Source organism: Leucopleurus acutus, assembly GCF_964270905.1.
Source record: "Leucopleurus acutus genome assembly, chromosome: 9".
NCBI classification, from domain to species: Eukaryota; Metazoa; Chordata; class Mammalia; order Artiodactyla; family Delphinidae; genus Leucopleurus; species Leucopleurus acutus.
In genome coordinates, this window is record NC_139144.1 from 32,876,590 (window position 1) to 32,897,451 (window position 20,862).

At 38.4% G+C, this 20,862-nt stretch overlaps 1 protein-coding gene across 4 annotated transcripts in view; it reads left to right on the plus strand.

Moving 5' to 3' along the window:
- The window catches only part of CROT (carnitine O-octanoyltransferase), a 61,686-nt gene that overhangs the window by 2,925 nt on the left and 37,899 nt on the right, over window positions 1–20,862 (plus strand). For all 4 annotated transcript variants that reach the window (XM_082846357.1, XM_082846356.1, XM_082846358.1 and 1 more), the window contains 5 exons: window positions 112–247; window positions 1,709–1,833; window positions 3,279–3,460; window positions 3,632–3,756; window positions 11,329–11,437. In XM_082846357.1, coding sequence (XP_082702483.1) covers window positions 133–247; window positions 1,709–1,833; window positions 3,279–3,460; window positions 3,632–3,756; window positions 11,329–11,437 — 656 coding nt within the window. In that variant the 5' untranslated portion in view covers window positions 112–132. The remainder of the gene's footprint in view (window positions 1–111; window positions 248–1,708; window positions 1,834–3,278; window positions 3,461–3,631; window positions 3,757–11,328; window positions 11,438–20,862) is intronic.

Here is a 20,862-nt window from a genome sequence, read left to right on the forward strand (position 1 = left end):
GACCAGGTCCTAGATATACTGTGGTCACTAAAAAGTGATGTAGTGAGTTGGGACTAGCATCTAAAAGAATATTTATGAAATTGAATTGTGAGGGCTTTTTTTTTTCTTTAGTGTTCCTGTTGTGATTGCATCATGGAAAATCAGTTGGCTAAATCAAGTGAAGAAAGAACATTTCAGTACCAGGATTCTCTTCCATCACTGCCTGTTCCTTCACTTGAAGAATCATTAAAGAAATATCTTGAATCAGGTATGTTTGTAGTCTTTTAGCATATATTAATATTGCTAGCAACTTAGAAAACTGCGAAATTGTTAGAAGTTTATGAGGGTCTAATTGCTTTTTCCTCTAGGCTTATGATAATTAAAATTATCCTTAAAATGTCCAAAACATTTCTGTCTTTCTCTCTCATGTTAATTTTTCCATAGTTTAAAAAGCCAGGTAGTACTTTTAGGCTTACAATAAGAAGTAGTAGTCCTCTGCCTCATTTCCCCCACTGCCAATCCCATGCCTTTAGGCAAGCATTTTGAAATATTTTATCTGCTTCTTGTGTTTACCTCCAGATTTAAGCTAACATTCTTTTTTTATTTTTAATAATTATTTATTTTTCACTGTGTTGGGTCTTCGTTTCAGTGCATGGGCTTTCTCTAGTTGTGGCAAGCGGGGGCAACTCTTCATCGTGGTGCACGGGCCCCTCACTATCGCAGCCTCTGTTGTTGCGGAGCACAGGCTCCAGACGCGCAGGCTCAGTAATTGTGGCTCATGGGCCCAGTTGCTCCGCGGCATGTGGGATCTTCCCAGACCAGGGTTTGAACCCGTGTCCCCTGCATTGGCAGGCAGATTCTCAACCACTACGCCACCAGGAAAGCCCCGAATTTATGCCTTTTTAATTACTCTCATTTTAGTGAGTTTCTAGAAGTGACGATAAATTTATGACCTTAGTTCCCTTTGTTTAATTGGAAGCCCTCTGATTTTTTTTTTAGTTCTTTTTTCGCATCTACTTTCATCTTGGAATTCTAGTTTCTTTTTTAAAAAATTCACTGATTATTCACTTGTGCTCTCTGAATGCAGCTATTTAAATTAACTTTAAGAGAAGACTTTGAAGTGACAAAAATAAAACAAAAGGAAGATATTAATGTCCCTTGATTTCTAATTTACTTTCATCTATAGCTTAATTTTCAGAACACTTGGTTTTCATGGACTAGGACCCCTGTATTCTGTGTGTGTGTGTGTGTGTGTGAAATCGCTATTGGCCAGAAGGGACCCTACAGTGCTCTGGGAAGGCTTTACACTTAAATTTACATACATATTGCACTTATGTTCATAATGTTTAAGGCTCTACTTCGACATTAGTGGAAAGAAGCTTTAATTTCTCTCAGTCATGGCTAAACAGGATTTACTTTCTTATTGGACTAGTAGCTAGATGATAGTCCTGTATGTCATTTTAACTATCATCGTCTAGAATGATTTTTAAATAATTTTGGGGGAAGTAGTTATCGACTACGTAGTATCCACTGTTTTATTTTTTCCAGTATTTTGCATTATTGCTTTTCAGCCATTTTCATGTTGTAAACTCTATTATAATTTAGTGGACTGCTCTAATACATAAGAGTTTTATATAACTGAGTCAAGATTTGTGTAAGTAATAATAATTGAGGTGAGTTTGTGGTACTTGATATCTAAGTACTTTAATGCATATTTTTTTCTTTATAGTAAAGCCATTTGCAAATGAAGAAGAATATAAGAAAACTGAAGCAATTGTCCAAAAATTTCAAAATGGTATTGGAGAAAAATTGCAGCAGAAATTACTTGAAAGGGCAAAAGAAAAAAGAAATTGGGTATTTATGTTATTGTACTTAGAATATTGATACTTAATGAAAAATAAAAGTGTATGTGGCTTTCATTTTTAAATTATTACTGTACTGTAAAATCCTTGTAGTTATTGTTGTCTTTATCATCATCCAAAAGAATGAGTGAATTGTTTAACTTTGGGAAGTTTTAAGTAAGTGTTGTGTGTGGGCTCTTCTCCTTTTGGGGAACCTGTTAAAATGCAGAGTTCCTGGGACCAGTGATTCTGATTCAGTATCTCTGGAATGGGGGCCCAGAAATCCTGATTTTCACAACTACTCCATGTGGTTCTGATGCAGGTCATCTGTAGACCACGCTTGAGAAAAACATTTTGCCCAGATAATCAAAGTCCCACAACACTAAAATAAACATCACATTGGTGGCATACAAATATTTAAACAGTACGTAGGAGAAAAGGGCCATTACAAAACTGGAGTGGAGAATGGTTATGAGTATTCTATGTTTTAGTTAGATAGATTGAGGAGACAGTCGTTTCATAATTACTGAGGATTTCGGTAATTTGCCACAAGGAACCTTCTTTGACTTTTTCATCTTAACTACTCTGCTTCTGTAGTACAAACCAGAGGATGAGCTTCCGTAATTTAAGATATTGCCTTAATCTAGAAATAATGATTGTAACTCTCATTTAGTTTTAGAAATAAAAAGCAAGCTGATCTTCTCATTCTCCTTTGATACCTATGATGGAATAATAAAATTTTATACCTCAAGATGCCTTTTTTCTCAATCTTGAGCCTTGAGTGACTTTAATTAAATTAGGGTAAAGGTAAAGAAGTTGTTGTTCTGCCTGTATCCTTTTCACTTATATCTTTTTCCAAATGACCGATTATAGTTTATAACATCAAATTCTTCAAAAAGAGCTCCAGGTAATTTGGTGACATCCACTTACTTATACATGAAATTCAATTGCACGTCATGAAAGAGGGACGCATAGAAAGTGGTGTCACTGAAAAATCCAAATTAGTTTTAAGCCTACTGAAAAGTTTTCATATTTCTATGAAAAAGGAAATAGGAAAATTATAAGTGCCTTAATAATTGTTATAATTGAGGATTTGTTGAATATCTATTGTACCCCAGGTACTCTGAGGAAACACACCTAGAGTACTTTGTTGGGTACTCCTGGTACTCTGAGTACTTGGTGATTTCAGCATGATCAGTCTGAAGGTGTTTGTTTCAGTGCTTTCTTGTTTCATGTTTTTGATAATGTAGTTGAACTTAATTCAGATCCCGTAATTCTGAAAGAAAGAAATGATCACAGTACCGTTTTTTAATATCTGTGATGATTTAAAATGAAACATGTTTTTAAGTGTTGAAGACTAATTAAAGAAAAAAGGACAAATAGAGCTTTTTTCCCCCCAGCAGTTACACACTGAAGTATTATCAGTAGCATTAGGCTGATGTTCTCAATTTCTTTTAGCTGGAAGACTGGTGGCTGAATGTTGCCTACCTGGATGTTCGTATACCATCACAACTGCATGTCAACTTTGGGGGTCCTGCAAGCCATATTGAACACTATTGGCCTCCAAAAGAAGGCACGCAATTGGAAAGAGGAAGTATAAGTCTTTGGCATATCTTGAACTACTGGCAGCTATTAAGAAAGTAAGGATAGTTATGTCAATTTGGTTACCTATTTACCCAAGGTCTCAGGTCGCACAATGTTGAGAAGCTTAATGTACTTATTTGGGGATGAATACTATAGGTGTGACTGTTTGGTTTATAAATTTTATAATGATTTCTTGGTCAATATACTTTTTTGGTTTGTTTTGATAGAGAAAAATTGCCTGTTCATAAAGTTGGAAATACTCCTCTAGATATGAATCAATTCCGAATGCTGTTCTCCACCTGCAAGGTTCCAGGAATTACTAGAGATTCAGTTATTAATTATTTTAGGACTGGTAAGTAGAAAACAAACACATGTACTTTTTCTGGTAAAAGCGTTGAGATTTGGGTAGTTTTGCTGCAGTTTCTTCTGTGATGCTGTGGAACATACTTTTTTTTTTTTTTGGCTGCTCTGTGTGCCTTGCGAGATATTAGTTCCCTGATCAGGGATAGAACCTGGGTCCACAGCAGTGAAAGTGCCGAGTCCTAAGCACTGGACCACCGGGGAATTCCCATGGCACTGTGGAACATACTTTTTTTTTAAAATTTGGAACATACTGTTTAAAAAAATATTTCTCACTGGATTTTGACTAATCAGAAGCTTTCTGTGAACCTTTTCTTTCAGTCATAGTGATTAGCTGGAAGTAATTTGTGGGAATGGATTTTCTGCAACTGTCTTACATGGTTCTGTACAAACCTGTTGCTTACGTTGCATCATTTGAGAGTTTAAATTTTAAAGAGTAGAATTATGAATCAGTTTTAGGAGATCTGGAGCATACGATCTGGATCCTTCTCTTTCTACCCTCCTTTCTTATCTGAATTCTCTTTTTGAGTGTTTGTATGTGCTCATCCTGTCCCATGTGTCTTTGTGAGTATGCTTTCCTCCCCTCAGCCCACCCCTCTTCTTCATATGAGGTAAGAGCCTGATACCCATCTTCTTGAAGGCATATGAGTTCAGATTGACGCATCAAAGTTTTTGTTTTTACAGTTAGTTTAATGGCGCTTTCTGCGTGGTGTCCTAGCATATCTTCAAAGGGAAAATTCTGTAGTAGTAACTGCTGGTTTCCAGTTACTTCAGGAATTTTTCTTATAAATTTAATAACATAGTTTATATTACTGCAGAATGTCATTATGAATGGGTATTTTTCTTATATAAAATTTTATTTAAAAGTAAAATTTCTTTACCCAATTTTGCTTATAGTGTGAGAAGTATAAGTTTACTTTCATGTAGAACTCAACTTTTTGTAAAACTCTGTAGGAGGTTGAGATACTTAATGTCCTTAAGACCAGACACATTTACCTTGATGTTGCAAGAGAAAGAATTAAAAGAAAGAATTAGGAACCTGGTTATTTATGGCATAAAGTTGAACGTCCAAATGTGAATTGAAAAGATGAACAGGAGAAAATTGATAGGAGAATAGCAGTAGCAAATAGAAATAATATGCATATTGGTTAAGAACTATTATCAATAGACCTGGTTTTGAATTCAATCTTTTATCGCTTAGTAGGTATGTCTGTAGATAAGGTAAGTTCTTTAAGTAACAGTGCATAAGGTGGGGATTCATTAATTTAATAATGTACTTCTTGATACAGTGGTTTAAGCTGTCATGGTTAGTATGTTCTTGAACTTACAGTTAGGTGAATAAGTGCAAATAGGGGATAAAGCTGAGGGAATCAGTAAACATGGAAAAATCTCATAGAGTTTGTGACAAATGCTATATAGAGAATTCAAATCACATGAGTAACTGGGGGGCTGTTTTAGATTAGGTAGTCAGGGAAGACCTCACTGAGGATCTGAATAATAAGATGATCTGGCACAGTTTTTTTGCTTTTCATTTTTGTTTTTGTTTAGTTCAGTGTGTTGGTAGTGGTGGAGGCAGAGGTGGTGGTGGGGTGTGTGTGTGTGTGTGTTTGTGTGTGTGTTGAGGGGGAATCTTCTGGGCATGAATAAACTTGGCATGTTCGAAGGGCAATGTGGTTGGAGCACAGTAGGCAAGAAGGAGGGGGCGGATTGTAAAGATGTAAAAGCGTCTGGGTCATATAGGACTTTGTAAGCCAACTAAGGTTTTTTGGCTTTTATTTAAAATGTGATTAGATACTATTAGTGGGTTTTGACCAAGAGAGTGATGTGAACAGTTTATGTTTTAAAAAAGATCATTCTGCCTGCTGTTTGCAGAATAAATTTTTAGGAGAGAGATATGTAGCAGCAGGGAGATGAATAAGAAGCTTGTTTTAGTAGTCCCAGTGAGCCATAATAATGACTTGTCCTAGGGTGGTAGCATGGAGGTGGTGAATAGTTACTAGATTCTGGAGAGATTTTGGATATGGAGTAAGTAGAATTATTCATAGATTGGTTGTGAGATGTGAGAGAAAACGAGGAATCAGAGATGCCCTCAAGTTACTGGGCTTGAGAAGCTAACGCGGTAGATAGGTGTGTTGGTTCATGAGGTGGGGAAAACTGGGAGGAAATATATAGGGAAGAAAATAAAGAGTTCCCTAGACTGCACTGAATTTAAGATGCCTTTTAGACATCTAAGTGGAAATGTAAATAGGCAGTTGGGTACAGAGTTTGGGGTACTGGGGAGAATTCAGGACTGCAGATAAAGATTTAGGAGTCATCATTAGCAGGCATAGAAATCATTTCTACCCCCATAAGAATAGGATTACTTTTGGAATACATGTAACTGAAGATGATCCGGGGAACCAGTATTGATCCTGATCACAGTCAAATACAGTATTTGGTGGTCAGAGAAGGAGGAACCAGCAAGAGACCAAAGCAGGAAGAAAACAAGAATCGTGGTCTCCCAGGAGCCACGAGAAAGAACTGTTTTACCTAATGCTCCCATGAGGTCAAATGAGGTGGAAATTGGAAGTGACCATTGGATTTGTCAGAGTGATGTGGACAGAGGCTGCCCCTGACAAGAGCAGTGTTAGTGGAAGTTGGGGAACGGAGCTCAGCTGGAGGAGATGAAAGCAAACTGAAGAAGTGGTGGCAGCATTTGGAAATAATTCTTGCAGAAAAGGTTTGGATGTGCAGTGGAAGATTTTGTGTGTGTGTGTGTGTGTGTGTGTGTGTGTGTTATTTATTTTAAAAAAGATGGGTGATACATCATAGGAATGACGTAGGAGAGAAGGAAAAATTATCTTGCAGGGGAAAGGATAAAGAACCAAAGACATTGAGAATATAAGAGCAGAGATGGTGGAAGAACTGGTCTTTGGCAGGAGCAAGGATGAGAGGCAGTGCAGAAAGTGTGCGTCTACATGCACACAGATGGGCTGATCTTGCTGTAGGAAGAGGAGGCTGTTCCATGTACTGCTTGTGTTTTCCTTGGTGAAATAAGAACTGAGGTGGCGGTGGAATATTTGAGAAAAGAAGGAGATGGTTTGAAATGGTCATTTTGGAAAGTGGGAAAAGCAAACATTCTGTGGAAACATAGGGTAGCTAAACAGTGTTGAGATGTGTTTTTATGAATTTAAAGTTAGACTATATGGTGTGTTGTGTTTTTTCCTTCAGCAACAGGGGCAGGTGCAGAGGAAGAGGGAATGAGGATTTTTGCAAGGGAGAAATTGTAATGTTGGCTATAGAATCTGTCCTGGATAAGGAGAAAATTGAAGAAATTATGTGTGCTGAGGGGGACGGCAGCATGCAGGCTGCTGCAGATAAGAGGCTAGTCTCAATAACAAGGCAAGTTAGACCTAGTTTTGTTTTTTGTTGTTGTTGTTTTTTTTTTACCTTACGAGACCATAAAGACTAATTCAGTTTTGCTTTTCATCCTGTGCACCTCGTTTTGCCCAAGAAGTTCAGACTTTGAATGTCATCTCTTGTCATCTAGATTCATGGATTTGTGCATAGCCTAATTTGACTCAAGTTCCCCACTGCTGGGACCCACCGTCCACTCCTTCCCAAACCCTTCTGCTGTACTTGATGGAGCTCATGGTCAGCAGAATCCATTATATTCTCCACCTTTTCTCAGAAAGTTCCCCTTTCCTCCTGAAAGGTGCTGTTCATGAAACTTGGTTATTTTTTACACTGCTTTTCCTATAACCATCTCAAATGGGGATTTTGTTTTTCTCTTACACTTTGGTACTGGAGGGCAAGTAGGAGATGTTGGTGTCTTCTTTATTTCCTGTTGCCCTTTTCGTGTTTTCTTTTCCCTTGCAGTTTGAGCTCTTGAAAAAAAAATGCTATCAGGTTATGTCACCCCTGCTTGTCATTGTCATAGTGACTTCCCTTTTGGTCACTTTCCTTCATTCATTGATTGCTTTAGCACCAGTCTCACTGTCTGTCTCTCCATTACTACCTCAGTCACATTCTTGCTGGCCTCAGCCTCCATTTGTGGATGACCCGTGGCTTCTCCTTCCTTCCTCTCCTTCTCAAGCAGCCACCCACTCCCATGGCCCAGCCATAGACCTTGTTGTAATCGAAAACTCTCTCACCTCCAGCAGTGTGGTTGTAGGCATCTCAGTCTGACCTCCACCTTCTTTTCACAACGCACTTCCTTTCGGTCCACCTCAGCCATTTCTTTGACCACATCTTGACTTAAAATTCAGTTACTCTGCAGTTCTTCGCTGTTTCGTTTCTCCCTCCCCGTGGCCACACCTTCACATCTCTCTGTGGTTCTTTCCTGTCACCACTCCTTACATATACATTCAAACCTTTGCTCACCTGCTCCCTCCCTCCCCACTCCACCCCCGCCTCAGCACTTTAAATTTCAGTCTTCTGTCTTTCCTCCACATATTCAAGACACCTACCCTAGCAATTCACTTGGCCAAAGGAAACCACAAAACATCACTTAACTTTTCTCAGTCAAACCTCAAGTGGACGGAAAGCACTGCCTTGCTGTACTCTTTTGTCAAGCTCTTCTCTCACTTCCAGAGAAGACTGTTTCATGCCTTTCTCCATCTTTATTCCCAGCCAATGAACTCTTTTATTTCTCAACAAATGTAAAGCAATGTTTCTATCACCAAAGTTGCCAACCTATCTGATAGGCAGAATAATGACCCCCAAATATGTCCACTTCCTAATCCTTGGAACCGACTGACTGTGTTACCTTAAATGGTAAAGGGGAATTGGGTTGCAGATGAAATTGAGTTTGCTAATCAGTTGACCTTGAGATAGGGAGATTATCCTGGATTATTCAGGTGCGCCCAGAGTAATCATAAGAATTCTTACAAGTGAAGAAAGAGGCAGAGGAGAGAACCAAAGGGATGCAAGCATGAGAAAGTCATGATCCTCTCTTGATAGCTCTGAAGATGAAGGAATGGAGGGAATTCCCTGGCGGTCCAGTGGTTAGGACTCAGCACTTTCACTGCCAGGGTCCAGGTTCGATCACTGATCGGGGAACTAAAACCCTGCAAGCTGTGTGGGGCAGCCAAAAAAAAAAAAAAAAATGGAGGAATGGGGCCCTGAGCCAAGGAATGTGGGCAGCCTCTAGAGGCTGAAAAAGCAAAGGAAGCAGATTCTCCCCTAGAGCCTCCAGAAGGAACACAGACTTGGTGACACCCTCATTTTAGCCCAGTGAGCCACATTTCAGACTTCGGTCCCCAGACCTGTAAGACAATAAATTTGTGTTGCTAGTGGTGATTTACCACTAAGTTAGTGGTAATTTATTACAGCAGTCATAGAAACATTCATTCAAATATTGGCCCATTCTGTAACCTCCTTGTGGTACACTACTGCATATTCATATACTTTGTCTTCTCTTTTTAAGAGTGTGGAGCTGTTCTGACTCCTAAGGATAACCCTTCTGTAAGGTGCCCTGGGCTCCACCACCTCTTGTTTAATCACAGACCTTGCTTCTGCATTATCCTTTCTCTCTGTGCTGCATTAACAGTTTTCCCTCTTTAGCGGGTTGTACCAATTTGTAATATCTCCCTTCTTAAAAAGAAAAAATTGACCTCTTGCTTCCTTCAAGTGTCACACCCCAGTCAAAGCCACCATCAACTCTCACTTAGGTGGTTCTCACCTGGACCACTTCAGTTACCTCCTAACTGATCTTGCTGTGTATTTTCTTCCCTCTTAAAATCTGTTCTCCATATGGCAGCTAGAGTGCCCTTTGTAAAGTATTAATTAGGTGACATTATTACTATCCTGCTTAAAACCTTCCATTGGCTTCTTTTCCATCATACTTCAAATTGCAAGCCCTTTCTAAGGCCAATATGGTCTAGCCCCAATTTTTTCTACCATTCTACCCATTTCTCTCTGCTGTAGCTGCACTGACCTTGTTTCCCTTTACGCAGACCAGCTCATTTTTGTCCTAATGCCCTTGTACTTGCTGTTTCCTCTACCTGGAACTCTCTTCCTGCAGGTATTTCTGTATTCACACCTTTGCTTCATTTCTCTGCTCAAATATCCCCTCTTACGCTCATCCTGTGGCAGCACCCTTCTGTCATCCTCTTCCCAAATATTTATTGATTAACTTGGCATCAGGTTTATTTTATTTTTTCTTTTGCAGCCTGAAATTTTAGGTAATAGAGGACAGCAATAAAAGGTAGTGGTGGTAAATGTAAAAGGGTATGGAGGTTTTTGAAGGGGAAGAAAGAAGAAATGGTTTGGAAATAGCCATGAGGGACAAAGGAAATACATATCTCACCTACAAGGACTTGAGGAAATAGGATATAAGAGAAAAAATAATAGTGCTATCAGGAAATGGCTCTTCCTCTTAGCTGATGAATAGATTTCATTAGATAATCTGTGTAAAACATTTAGCACAGTTCCTTGTACGTAATGTCAACCAATAAATTTACTTCCAGTGGCAGTATATGTCTTTCCTAACTTTCTTCCTCCTCTTTCTTTTTTGAGAGGGAAGGAGCAGAGATCTTATAGGAAGACCCTTCTCAAAGGGACTAGTACTTGAAAAACGGGACTAAATCAGGATAGTCTCAAAAAAAATCTCAAAAATAAATAGTTCTTGGGGAATTAAGATGTGCCAAATGAGTCATAGAATCAATTATCAGTGGCTTACCAGGTGTCATCAGAGCCTTAAGTAATGCTACAGATTGGGCAAAATGCTTTCTCCTTGCCACCCAGGCATATAGTGTCCTTATTCTGCTGAAAACTATTTTATTGAGAAATCACAGCTAGATACTATTGCAGTTAAATTATGTGATGATCAATAAACATTAAAATAATCCCCAAGCAGGACAGGAATAAAGACGCAGACGTAGAGAATGGACTTGAGGACACAGGGAGGGGCAAGGGTAAGCTGGGACGAAGTGAGAGAATGGCATGGACTTACACATACTACCAAATGTAAAATAGATAGCTAGTGGGAAGCAGCCGCATAGCACAGGGAGATCAGCTCAGTGCTTTGTGACCATCTAGAGGGGTGGGATAGGGAGGGAGGGTGGGAGGGAGACGCAAGAGGGAGGAGATATGGGGATATATGTATATGTATAGCTGATTCACTTTGTTATAAAGCAGAAACTAGCACAGCATTTTAAAGCAGATATACTCCAATAAAGATGTTAAAAAAAGAAAAAGAAAAACCCCAAAAGAAACTTAACTCAAATAGCTCTCCTCCAGGATTTCTCTGCGACCCTTTTCTCTTCCCATCCTATCCATAAATAAAACTAGAAAGTCCTGCAACAATACGGAATTTATATGATTCTTAAGGTATACAAATATTTGAAACTTTCGTGGATTTCTAGATGTTTTACATGGACGGGTTTCAGGAACATGTATTTATGACATAATAACTGAAATTTTATCACCTTATTAAAGTATTTATATTCATGTGACATATTTGATGAATATATGATAGATAAAATATTGGAGGAATTTTTTTTCTGTTGGATATAAATATGCAGCTTTACTCTTGCTTAACTTTGAGAGATTTGAGTCTTCTATTTTCTTTTTCTTTTTCCAGAGAGTGAAGGGCATTGCCCAAGTCACATTGCAGTGATGTGTCGAGGCCGAGTTTTTGTGTTCGATGTAATGCATGAAGGATGTTTGATGACCCCACCAGAGATTCTCAGGTTTTCACACTACTTTCTTTTTTTTTAAATCTCTGTGTATTTTAAATTTATTTTATTTATTTATTTTTGGCTGCTTCGGGTCTTAGTTGCGGCAGACGGGATCTTCATTGCAGCATGCAGGATCTTTTGTTGTGGCGTGCGGGCTTCTCTCTAGTTGTGGCACGTGGGCTCCAGAGTACGTGGGCTCAGTAGTTGCGGTGCGCAGGCTTAGTTGCCCCGTGGCACGTGGGATCTTAGTTCTTGGACCAGGGATTGAATCCGCGTCCTCTGCGTTGGAAGGAGGATTCTCAACCACTGGACCACCAGGGCAGTCCCTCATCCCACAGACTACATTCTTTTTAAATTTTATTTATTTATTTATTTTTAATTTTTGGCTGTGTCTGGTCTTAGTTGCGGCACGTGGGATCTTCGTTGCGGTGCATGAGCTTCTCTCTAGTTGTGGCATAGGGGCTTCTCTCTAGTTGTGGCGCCTGGGCTTCTCTCTAGTTGTGGTGTGTGGGTTTTCTCTCTCTAGTTGTGGCGCCTGGGCTCCAGAGCATGTGGGCTCTGTAGTTTGTGGCATACGGGCTCTCTAGTTGCAGCGCGCGGGCTCAGTAGTTGCCCCGTGGCATGGGGGATCTTAGTTCCACCCAGGCATCGAATCTGCCTCCCCTGCATTGGAAGGCGGATTCTTTACCACTGGACCACCAGGGAAGTCCCTCAAACTACTTTCTTGAGTCTCATTAAGTCTTAAGATTTTGCTTAGGTTAAAAAATAGATGTTCAAAATTACCTTTTTAAAGGGTGACGGTAAGGTGAGAAATAAGAATTGTATATATGCCAATTTTAAAAAATCTATTTTTATTTTATTTTTAATTTAAATTAACGTTAAATTTTACTGGATGTATATAAATATATTCTCCTTGGAGAAAAGATAAACATTACAAATATTATTCATCCCATTCCCTGTCCCCAAATTAATCACTGTTGCTAGCTTGGTATATTCTACCCTTCCAGATCTGTTGCAGTGAATTTGTATGCACATACAGATTTTAAAAAAAGAACATACATGTATATTTTATATGTAGTATATATTACATATATACAAATAGCATGTACATATAATAGTGTATACAGAGAGTATTATTTTGTATGTTTTTTGTTTTTTTTAATAAATTTATTTATTTTTGTCTGCATTGGGTCTTCATTGCTGCGAGTGGGCTTTTCTCTAGTTGTGGCGAGCGGGGGCTACTCTTGTTGTGGTGCGCAGGCTTTTCATTGCGGTGGCTTCTCTTCTTGCGGAGCACAGGCTCGAGGCGTGTGGGCTTCAGTAGTTGTGGTGTGTGGGCTCGGTAGTTGTGGCTCCCGGGCTCTAGAGCGCAGGCTCAGTAGTTGTGGTGCACGGGCTTAGTTGCTCCATGGCATGTGGGATCTTCCCAGACCAGAGCTCGAACCTGTGTCCGCTGCATTGGCAGGCAGATTCTTAACCACTGCACCACCAGGGAAGTCCTGGGTATAGTTGTTTTACAATGTTGTGTTAGTTTCTACTGTACAGCGAAGTGAAGTTCCCTGTGCTATATAGCAGGTTCTCATTAGTTACCTATTTTATACATGTTAGTGTATATATGTCAATTCCAGCCTCCCAATTCATCCCATCCGCCCCTTCTCCCCTTGGTGTCTATACATTTGTTGTCTACATCTGTGTCTCTATTTCTGCCCTGCAAACCAGTTCATCTGTACCATTTTTCTAGATTCCACATATATGCGTTAATATACGATATTTGTTTTTCTCTTTCTGACTTACTTCACTCTTTATGACACTTTCTAGGTCCACCCACGTCTCTACAAATGACCCATTTTTGTTCCTTTTTTATGGCTGAGTAATAGTCCATTGTATATTTGTACCACATCTTCTTTATCCATTCATCTGCTGATGGACATTTAGGTTGCTTCCATGACCTGGCTATTGTAAATAGTGCTGCATATGTTTATATTTTTAAAGTTAGTATCATGGAAAATTTCCAGAGGTAGCAGGAATTATATAATGAAGCTCCTCCATGTACTCACACCCAGCTTCAACAGTTATTAACTCCTAACTTCAACAGTTATAAATTCATAGCCTCATTTCAACTATACCTGCTGTGCCCCTCCCATCACTCCCCCATGGATTATGTTAAAGAAAATCTCAGACATAATATCCTTTCACTATAAATAGTATGACTCTCTAAGATATAAGAAGTCTTAAAAACATAAATATGCATTACCATTATCACACCTAATGACTTGCTTATTCTAAAAAGTTAATCAAGGATTCATTAGCATGTTAATATATCAGTACAATCAGTTGTTCATATTTTCTAGATTGTCCTCTAAATGTTGAATTATATGAAGGTATATATATGTTAAATTATTTTTATTGAGTATTACAGACATGTACACAAGCACATACAGAAGTACATAGCTAATTACTCATGCAGCCACCACGCAGGTCAAGATACAGAACGTTTCCATTACTCCAGAAATCCCCCTTATACCAGTTCCCAGTTACTGGGCTTTTGTTCCTTCTCAAGGATAATCACTTAGCTTGCTTGCAGTTTTTATTAGTACAAAAAATGCTGCTGTGAAAATTCCCATACAAGTCTTTGATGTATACATGCATGCACTTCTGTCTGATTACACTCAGGAGAGGACTTGGGGAGTCATAGTGTATGTGTATGTTCAGCCTCAGTGGTTGTGCCAGCTTTCCAAAGTAGTTGTGCTAATAAGCGCTTGAACTAGTGTGTTCAACACTAGGTGTGTTGTAGGAGTTCCTTATACATTCTGGATATGAGCTTTTCATGGGTTTCAAAGTGTCTTTTTGATCAGCAGAAGCTCTACATTTGAATGTAGTCTAATTTATCAATCTTTTACCGTATGGATTGTACTTTCTGTGTACTGTTTAAAATCAATTAATTAATTAATTAATTTTTGGCTGCATTGGGTCTTCGTTGCTTCATGCAGGCTTTCTCTAGTTGCAGCGAGCGGGGGCTACTCTTCATTGTGGTGCATGGGCTTCTCATTGTGGTAGCTTCTCTTGTTGCAGAGCATAGGCTCTAGGTGTTCAGGCTTCAGTAGTTGTGGTGTGTGGACTCAGTAGTTGTGGCATGTGGGCTCAGTCGTTGTGGCTCGCAAGCTCAGTAGTTGTGGCGCATGGGCTTAGCTGCTCCATGGCATGTGGGATCTTCCTGGACCAGGGATTGAATCTGTGTCTCCTGCATTGGCAGGTAGATTCTTAGCCAGTGTGCCACCAGGGAAGTCCCTTGCCTATTTTTCTTTATTTTTTTTAAAGATAGAAAAAAAGAAATAACACTTTATTTCCAGATAATTAAAGAATCTAAAATGATCTATAGAGTTAGAATTAATAAGTGACTTTAGCAAGCTGGGTATGACGTCTTCATATAAAAATTAATATTTCTATATACTAGCAGCTAGTAAAAGAAAATTTAAGAGAGAATTTACGAAACCTCATTTTTTTCGCGCACACACACACACACACACACACACTGTATTTTATTTTTACAAGAGATAAATAAACTGACATCAAGCATTGTAAATGGATGACGACAACAAAAGCAACAATGATTGCAATTACCAAACACGAAACACACTCATACGATGTCATAATATTGACATTCAGTCCAGTAATCCTCCACTGTAACAGCTCCTTTACTTTGCAGTGAAAATTGATTTGTATATTTTTTGCCTCTGAGTCCTTGTGGGATTATTTTTTAATTCAAACAGAAAGTCACAAAAATTATAATCATCGTCATCAGTTCACTCAGTCCCATGTAATTATTTTTTTTCATCTTGATTTTTTGTTAGCACGTTTATAATTCATCAGTTTTCCATTAGAGTTCTGAAAATGCCTATTGATTCAGTTCAGCAGTGTAGTCAGTAACCAGAAACCTGTACTTGTCAGAGCGTTTTCCATGAATTCCTTGAAGATGAAACCCTTTTATAGGAACATTTTTGCAAAAGCATCAGAGTACACCCAGAACTGTCTGTAAATGACAAAAGACTTAAAAATGACCACGGTTAAAGATTTGATGAAAGTTCATAATAATGCAATTGACAAGGGAATTTAGTTATTTATGAGATACACATGTTCAAGTAATAATTAGAATTATGACATAACATTAGACCACAACATATAAGATTTTTAGAAATTTCATGTAATGTCTGAAACATTTATATTAACATATTTCCATACAAATAACCCAAAGAAAGTTTAGCATTAGTTCTTTGTTTGTTTGTTTATACTGCAGGTTCTTATTAGCCATCAGTTTTATACACATCAGTGTATACTAATGTCAATCCCAATTCATCACACCACCCAATTCATCACACCACCACCACCATCCCCACCCCACCGCGGTTTTCCCCCCTTGGTGTCCATACGTTTGTTCTCTACATCTGTGTCTCAACTTCTGCCCTGCAAACCGGTTCACCTGTACCATTTTTCTAGGTTCCACATACATGCGTTAATATATGATATTTGTTTTTCCCTTTCTGATTTACTTCACTCTCTATGACAGTCTCTAGATCCATCCACATCTCAACAAATGACTCAGTTTTGTTCCTTTTATGGCTGAGTAATATTCCATTGTATAGATGTACCACAACTTCTTTTTCCATTCATCTGTAGATGGGCATTTAGGTTGCTTCCATGACCTGGCTATTGTAAACAGTGCTGCACTGGGGTGCATGTGTCTCTTTGAATTATGGTTTTCTCTGGGTATATGCCCAGTAGTGGGATTGCTGGATCATATGGTAATTCTATTTTTAGTTTTTTAAGGAACCTCCATACTGTTCTCCATAGTGGCTATATCAATTTACATTCCCACCAACAGTACAAGAGGGTTCCCTTTGGTCCACACCCTCTCCAGCATTTGTTGTTTGTAGATTTTCTGATGATGCCGATTCTAACTGGTGTGAGGTGATACCTCATTGTAGTTTTGATTTGCATTTCTCTCATAATTAGTGACGTTGAGCAACTTTTCATGTGCTTCTTGGCCACTTGTATGTCTTCTTTGGAGAAATGTCTATTTAGGTCTTCTGCCCATTTTTGGATTGGATTGTTTGTTTCTTTAATATTGAGCTGCATGAGCTGTTTATATATTTTGGAGATTAATCCTTTTTGGATTCGTTTGCAAATATTTTCTCCCATTCTGAGGGTTGTCTTTTTGTCTTGTTTATGGTTTCCTTTGCTGTGCAAAAGCTTTGAAGTTTCATTAGATCCCATTTGTTTATTTTTGTTTTTATTTCCATGACTCTAGGAGGTGGATCAAAAAAGATCTTGCTGTGATTTATATCAAAGAGTGTTCTTCCTATGTTTTCATCTAAGAGTTTTATAGTGTCCGGTCTTACATTTAGGTCTCGAATCCATTTTGAGTTTATTTTTGTGTATGGTGTTAGGGAGTGTTCTAATTTCATTCTTTTACATGTAGCTGTCCAGTTTTCCCAGCACCACTTATTGAAGAGACTGTCTTTTCTCCACTGTATATCCTTGCCTCCTTTGTCATAGATTAGTTGACCATAGGTGCGTGGGTTTATCTCTGGGCTTTCTATCTTGTTCCATTGATCTGTGTTTCTGTTTTTGTGCCAGTACCATATTGTCTTGATTACTGTAGCTGTGTAGTATAGTCTGAAGTCAGAGAGTCTGATTCCTCCAGCTTCTTTTCTTCCCCTCAAGACCGCTTTGGCTATTCGGGGTTTTTCGTGTCTCCATACAAATTTTAAGATTTTTTGTTCTAGTTCTGTAAAAACTGCCATTGGTAATTTGATAGGGGTTGCATTGAACCTGTAGATTGCTTTCGGTAGTATAGTCATTTTCACAATATTGATTCTTCCAATCCAAGAACGTGGTATATCTCTCCAGCTCTTGGTATCATCTTTAATTTCTTTCATCAGTGTCTTACAGTTTTCTTCCTACAGGTCTTTTGTCTCCCTAGGTAGGTTTATTCCTTGGTATTTTATTCAGTTTGTTGCAATGGTAAATGGGAGTTTTTCCATAATTACTCTTTCAGATTTTTCATCATTAGTGTATAGGAATGCAAGAGATTTCTGTGCATTAATTTTGTATCCTGCAACTTTACCAGATTCATTGATTAGCTCTAGTAGTTTTCTGGTGGCAGTTTTAGGATTCTCTATGTATACTATCATGTCATCTGCAAACAGTGACACTTTTACTTCTTCTTTTCCAATTTGTATTCCTTTTATTTCTTTTTCTTCTCTGATTGCAATGGCTAGGACTTCCAAAACTATGTTGAATAATAGTGGCGAGAGTGGACATCCTTGTCTTGTTCCTGATCTTAGAGGAAATGCTTTCAGGTTTTCACCATTGAGCATGATGTTTGCTGTGGGTTTGTCGTATATGGCCTTTATTATGTTGAGGTAGGTTCCCTCTGTGCCCACTTTCTGGAGAGTTTTTATCATAAATGGGTGTTGAATTTTGTCAGAAGTTTTTTCTGCATCTATTGAGATGATCATATGGTTTTTATTGTTCAGTTTGCTAATATGGTGTATCACATTGATTGATTTGTGTATATTGAAGAATCCTTGCATCCTGGGATAAATCCCACTTGATCATGGTATAGGATCCTTTTAATGTGTTGTTGGATTCTGTTTGCTAGTATTTTGTTGAGGATTTTGGCATCTATATTCATCAGTGATATTGGTCTGTAATTTTCTTTTTTTTGTAGTATCTTTGTCTGGTTTTGGTATCAGGGTGATGGTGGCCTCATAGAATGAGTTTGGGAGTGTTCTTTCATCTGCAATTTTTTGGAAGAGTTTGAGAAGGATGGGTTTTAGCTCTTCTCTAAATGTTTGATAGAATTCACGTGTGAAGTCATCGGGTCCTGGAGTTTTATTTGTTGGAAGTTTTTTTTTTTTTTTTCAGTACGCGGGCCTCTCACTGTTGTGGCCTCTCCCGTTGCAGAGCACAGGCTCCGGACGCGCAGGCTCAGCGGCCATGGCTCACGAGCCCAGCCGCTCCGCAGCATGTGGGATCTTCACGGACCGGGGCATGAACCCGTGTCCCCTGCATCGGCAGGTGGACTCTCAACCACTGCGCCACCAGGGAAGCTCTGTTGGAAGATTTTTAATCACAGTTTCAATTTCATTACTTGTGATAGGTCTGTTCATATTTTCTGTTTCTTCCTGGTTCAGTCTTGGAAGGTTATATCTTTTTAAGAATTTGTCCATTTCTTCAAGGTTGTCCATTTTATTGGCATAAAGTTGCCTGTAGTAGTCTCTTAGGATGCTTTGTATTTCTGTGGTGTCTGTTGTAACTTCTCCTTTTTCATTTCTAATATTATTGATTTGAGTCCTCTCCCTCTCTTTCTTGATGAGTCTGGCTAAAGGTTTATCAATTTTGTTTATCTTCTGAAATACCAGCTTTTAGTTTTATTGATCTTTGCTATTGTTTTTTTTTATTTCATTTATTTCTGCTCTGATCTTTATGATTTCTTTCCTTCTGCTAACTTTGGGTTTTGTTTGTTCTCCTTTCTTTAGTTCCTTTAGGTGTAAGGTTAGATTGTTTACTTGAGATTTTTCTTGTTTCTTGAGGTAGGCTTGCCTGTTTTTCTATTGGCTCTTTTTTTATTCTTATTGATTTGTAGTAATTATATTTCTGGGCACTGATCATTTATCAGTTATACAGATTGCAAACATTTTCTTCCATTTAACAAATTTATTTGGTAATTGAACAGACATTGTTAATTTTGATGTAGGCAGAATTATCCATCTTTTAGGTGTTTTGCTTTTGTGTCTTGGATAATCTTTCTGTACGTTCCATCTATATTTTAAAATTTCCAAATTTGACATACAATTAACAAGCCTGATCTAATAATTTTATTACTGAAAGCCACTCTCCCAGAAACATGTGATCCGTGGGCTGAATTCAGCCTGTGGCCTGTTTTGCTTGGATAACAGAGAATTTACATTACTATTTTAAAATGAGGAGAATTCACAGAAACATATGGATTTTCTGGTTGAATTCACACAAAAATTCGGATTTCTGATTTCTTTTAAAAAAATAAATCAGGGCTTCCCTGGTGGCGCAGTGGTTGAGAGTCCGCCTGCCGATGCAAGGGACACGGGTTCGTGCCCCGGTCTGGGGGGATCCCACATGCCGTGGAGCGGCTTGGCCCGTGAGCCATGGCCGCTGGGCCCGCGCGTCCGGAGCCTGTGCTCCACAATGGGAGAGACCACAACAGTGAGAGGCCCGCATACCGCAAAAAAAAAAAAAATCAAAAAGAAAATCAAAGTGTTGTTCAGATTTTTAACTCTCTGTTGATTCAGCTTCTCAGGTGGTTTTCTTGCTTCCCTACATGCTCTGCAGTCACCCATCCTGTGACTTTCAAATTCAAGTTTGATTTTATCTCACTTTGGCTTAATTCTTGAATGGTTTCTTTGGGTCTAGAATAGAGTCCCAGTTTTTTAGTGACGGTCTGGATTTGACCTTCGCCTGTCCCTTCAGCCTTGTCCTGCTCTTCCTTCCTGTGCATCCTACACTCCTACCCCATTTTTGCTTGCAGTTCTAACATGTTATCTGTGATCTTTTCATGTGCTCATGCTTTCTGTTTGGATTGCCTTCTCCTGCCTTGTCCACTTTTAAGTAAGAATTCCTCCTCGTGCTTTGTTTCTGTTCATAGGTCACCACAAGGTCACTACTTCCTATTTTATGTCCTATTTCATGATTTTCCATTCTCTTTCTTCTCTTCATGGCCCAAGGACTTAGACTCCTTTAGACTCTCTGTATGCCTCATATTTATCTTTATTATATTGATTATTAAATTATATTGAAGTCATTTATTTCTGTGTTTTCACATGCAGATGGAGCTCTAAGAGACTACTTACCAGGTCTATTTTTTTTAATTCCCTCTGCTTAGTACAAAGCAGAAGTGTGTGGGTGTGCATGTGTGAGTGAATTGAGTGATTAGGCCACTCCTATGCATTAGGAAATTTTATTTAGAAACATAAGATACATATTAGAAGTGTAACATAGATTGGTCAGATTCTGAATCTTAGTGAGTTGGAGCCTGAAAAGAGATGTATTAAAATTTGCAGTAATCCAGTAAAGAAGTAAGAGGTTGGGACTTTAAAATATGGGACACTCTACATAAAATAAACAATAAGGTCCTACTGTATAGCACAGGGAACTATATTCAGTATCTTATAGTAAACTCTAATGGAAAAGAATCTGAAAAAGAATATATATATATATATGTATAACTGAATCAGTTTGCTGTACATCAGAAAGTAACACAACATTGTAAATCAACTATACTTCAATTAAAATAATTTTTTTTTTAAAAGATGGGATAAATACAGAAAATGTTTTGGACATAAAATTAATATGAATTGGTAACTGGATTTAGAAAGAAAGGAAGCTGTTAAATGTGACTG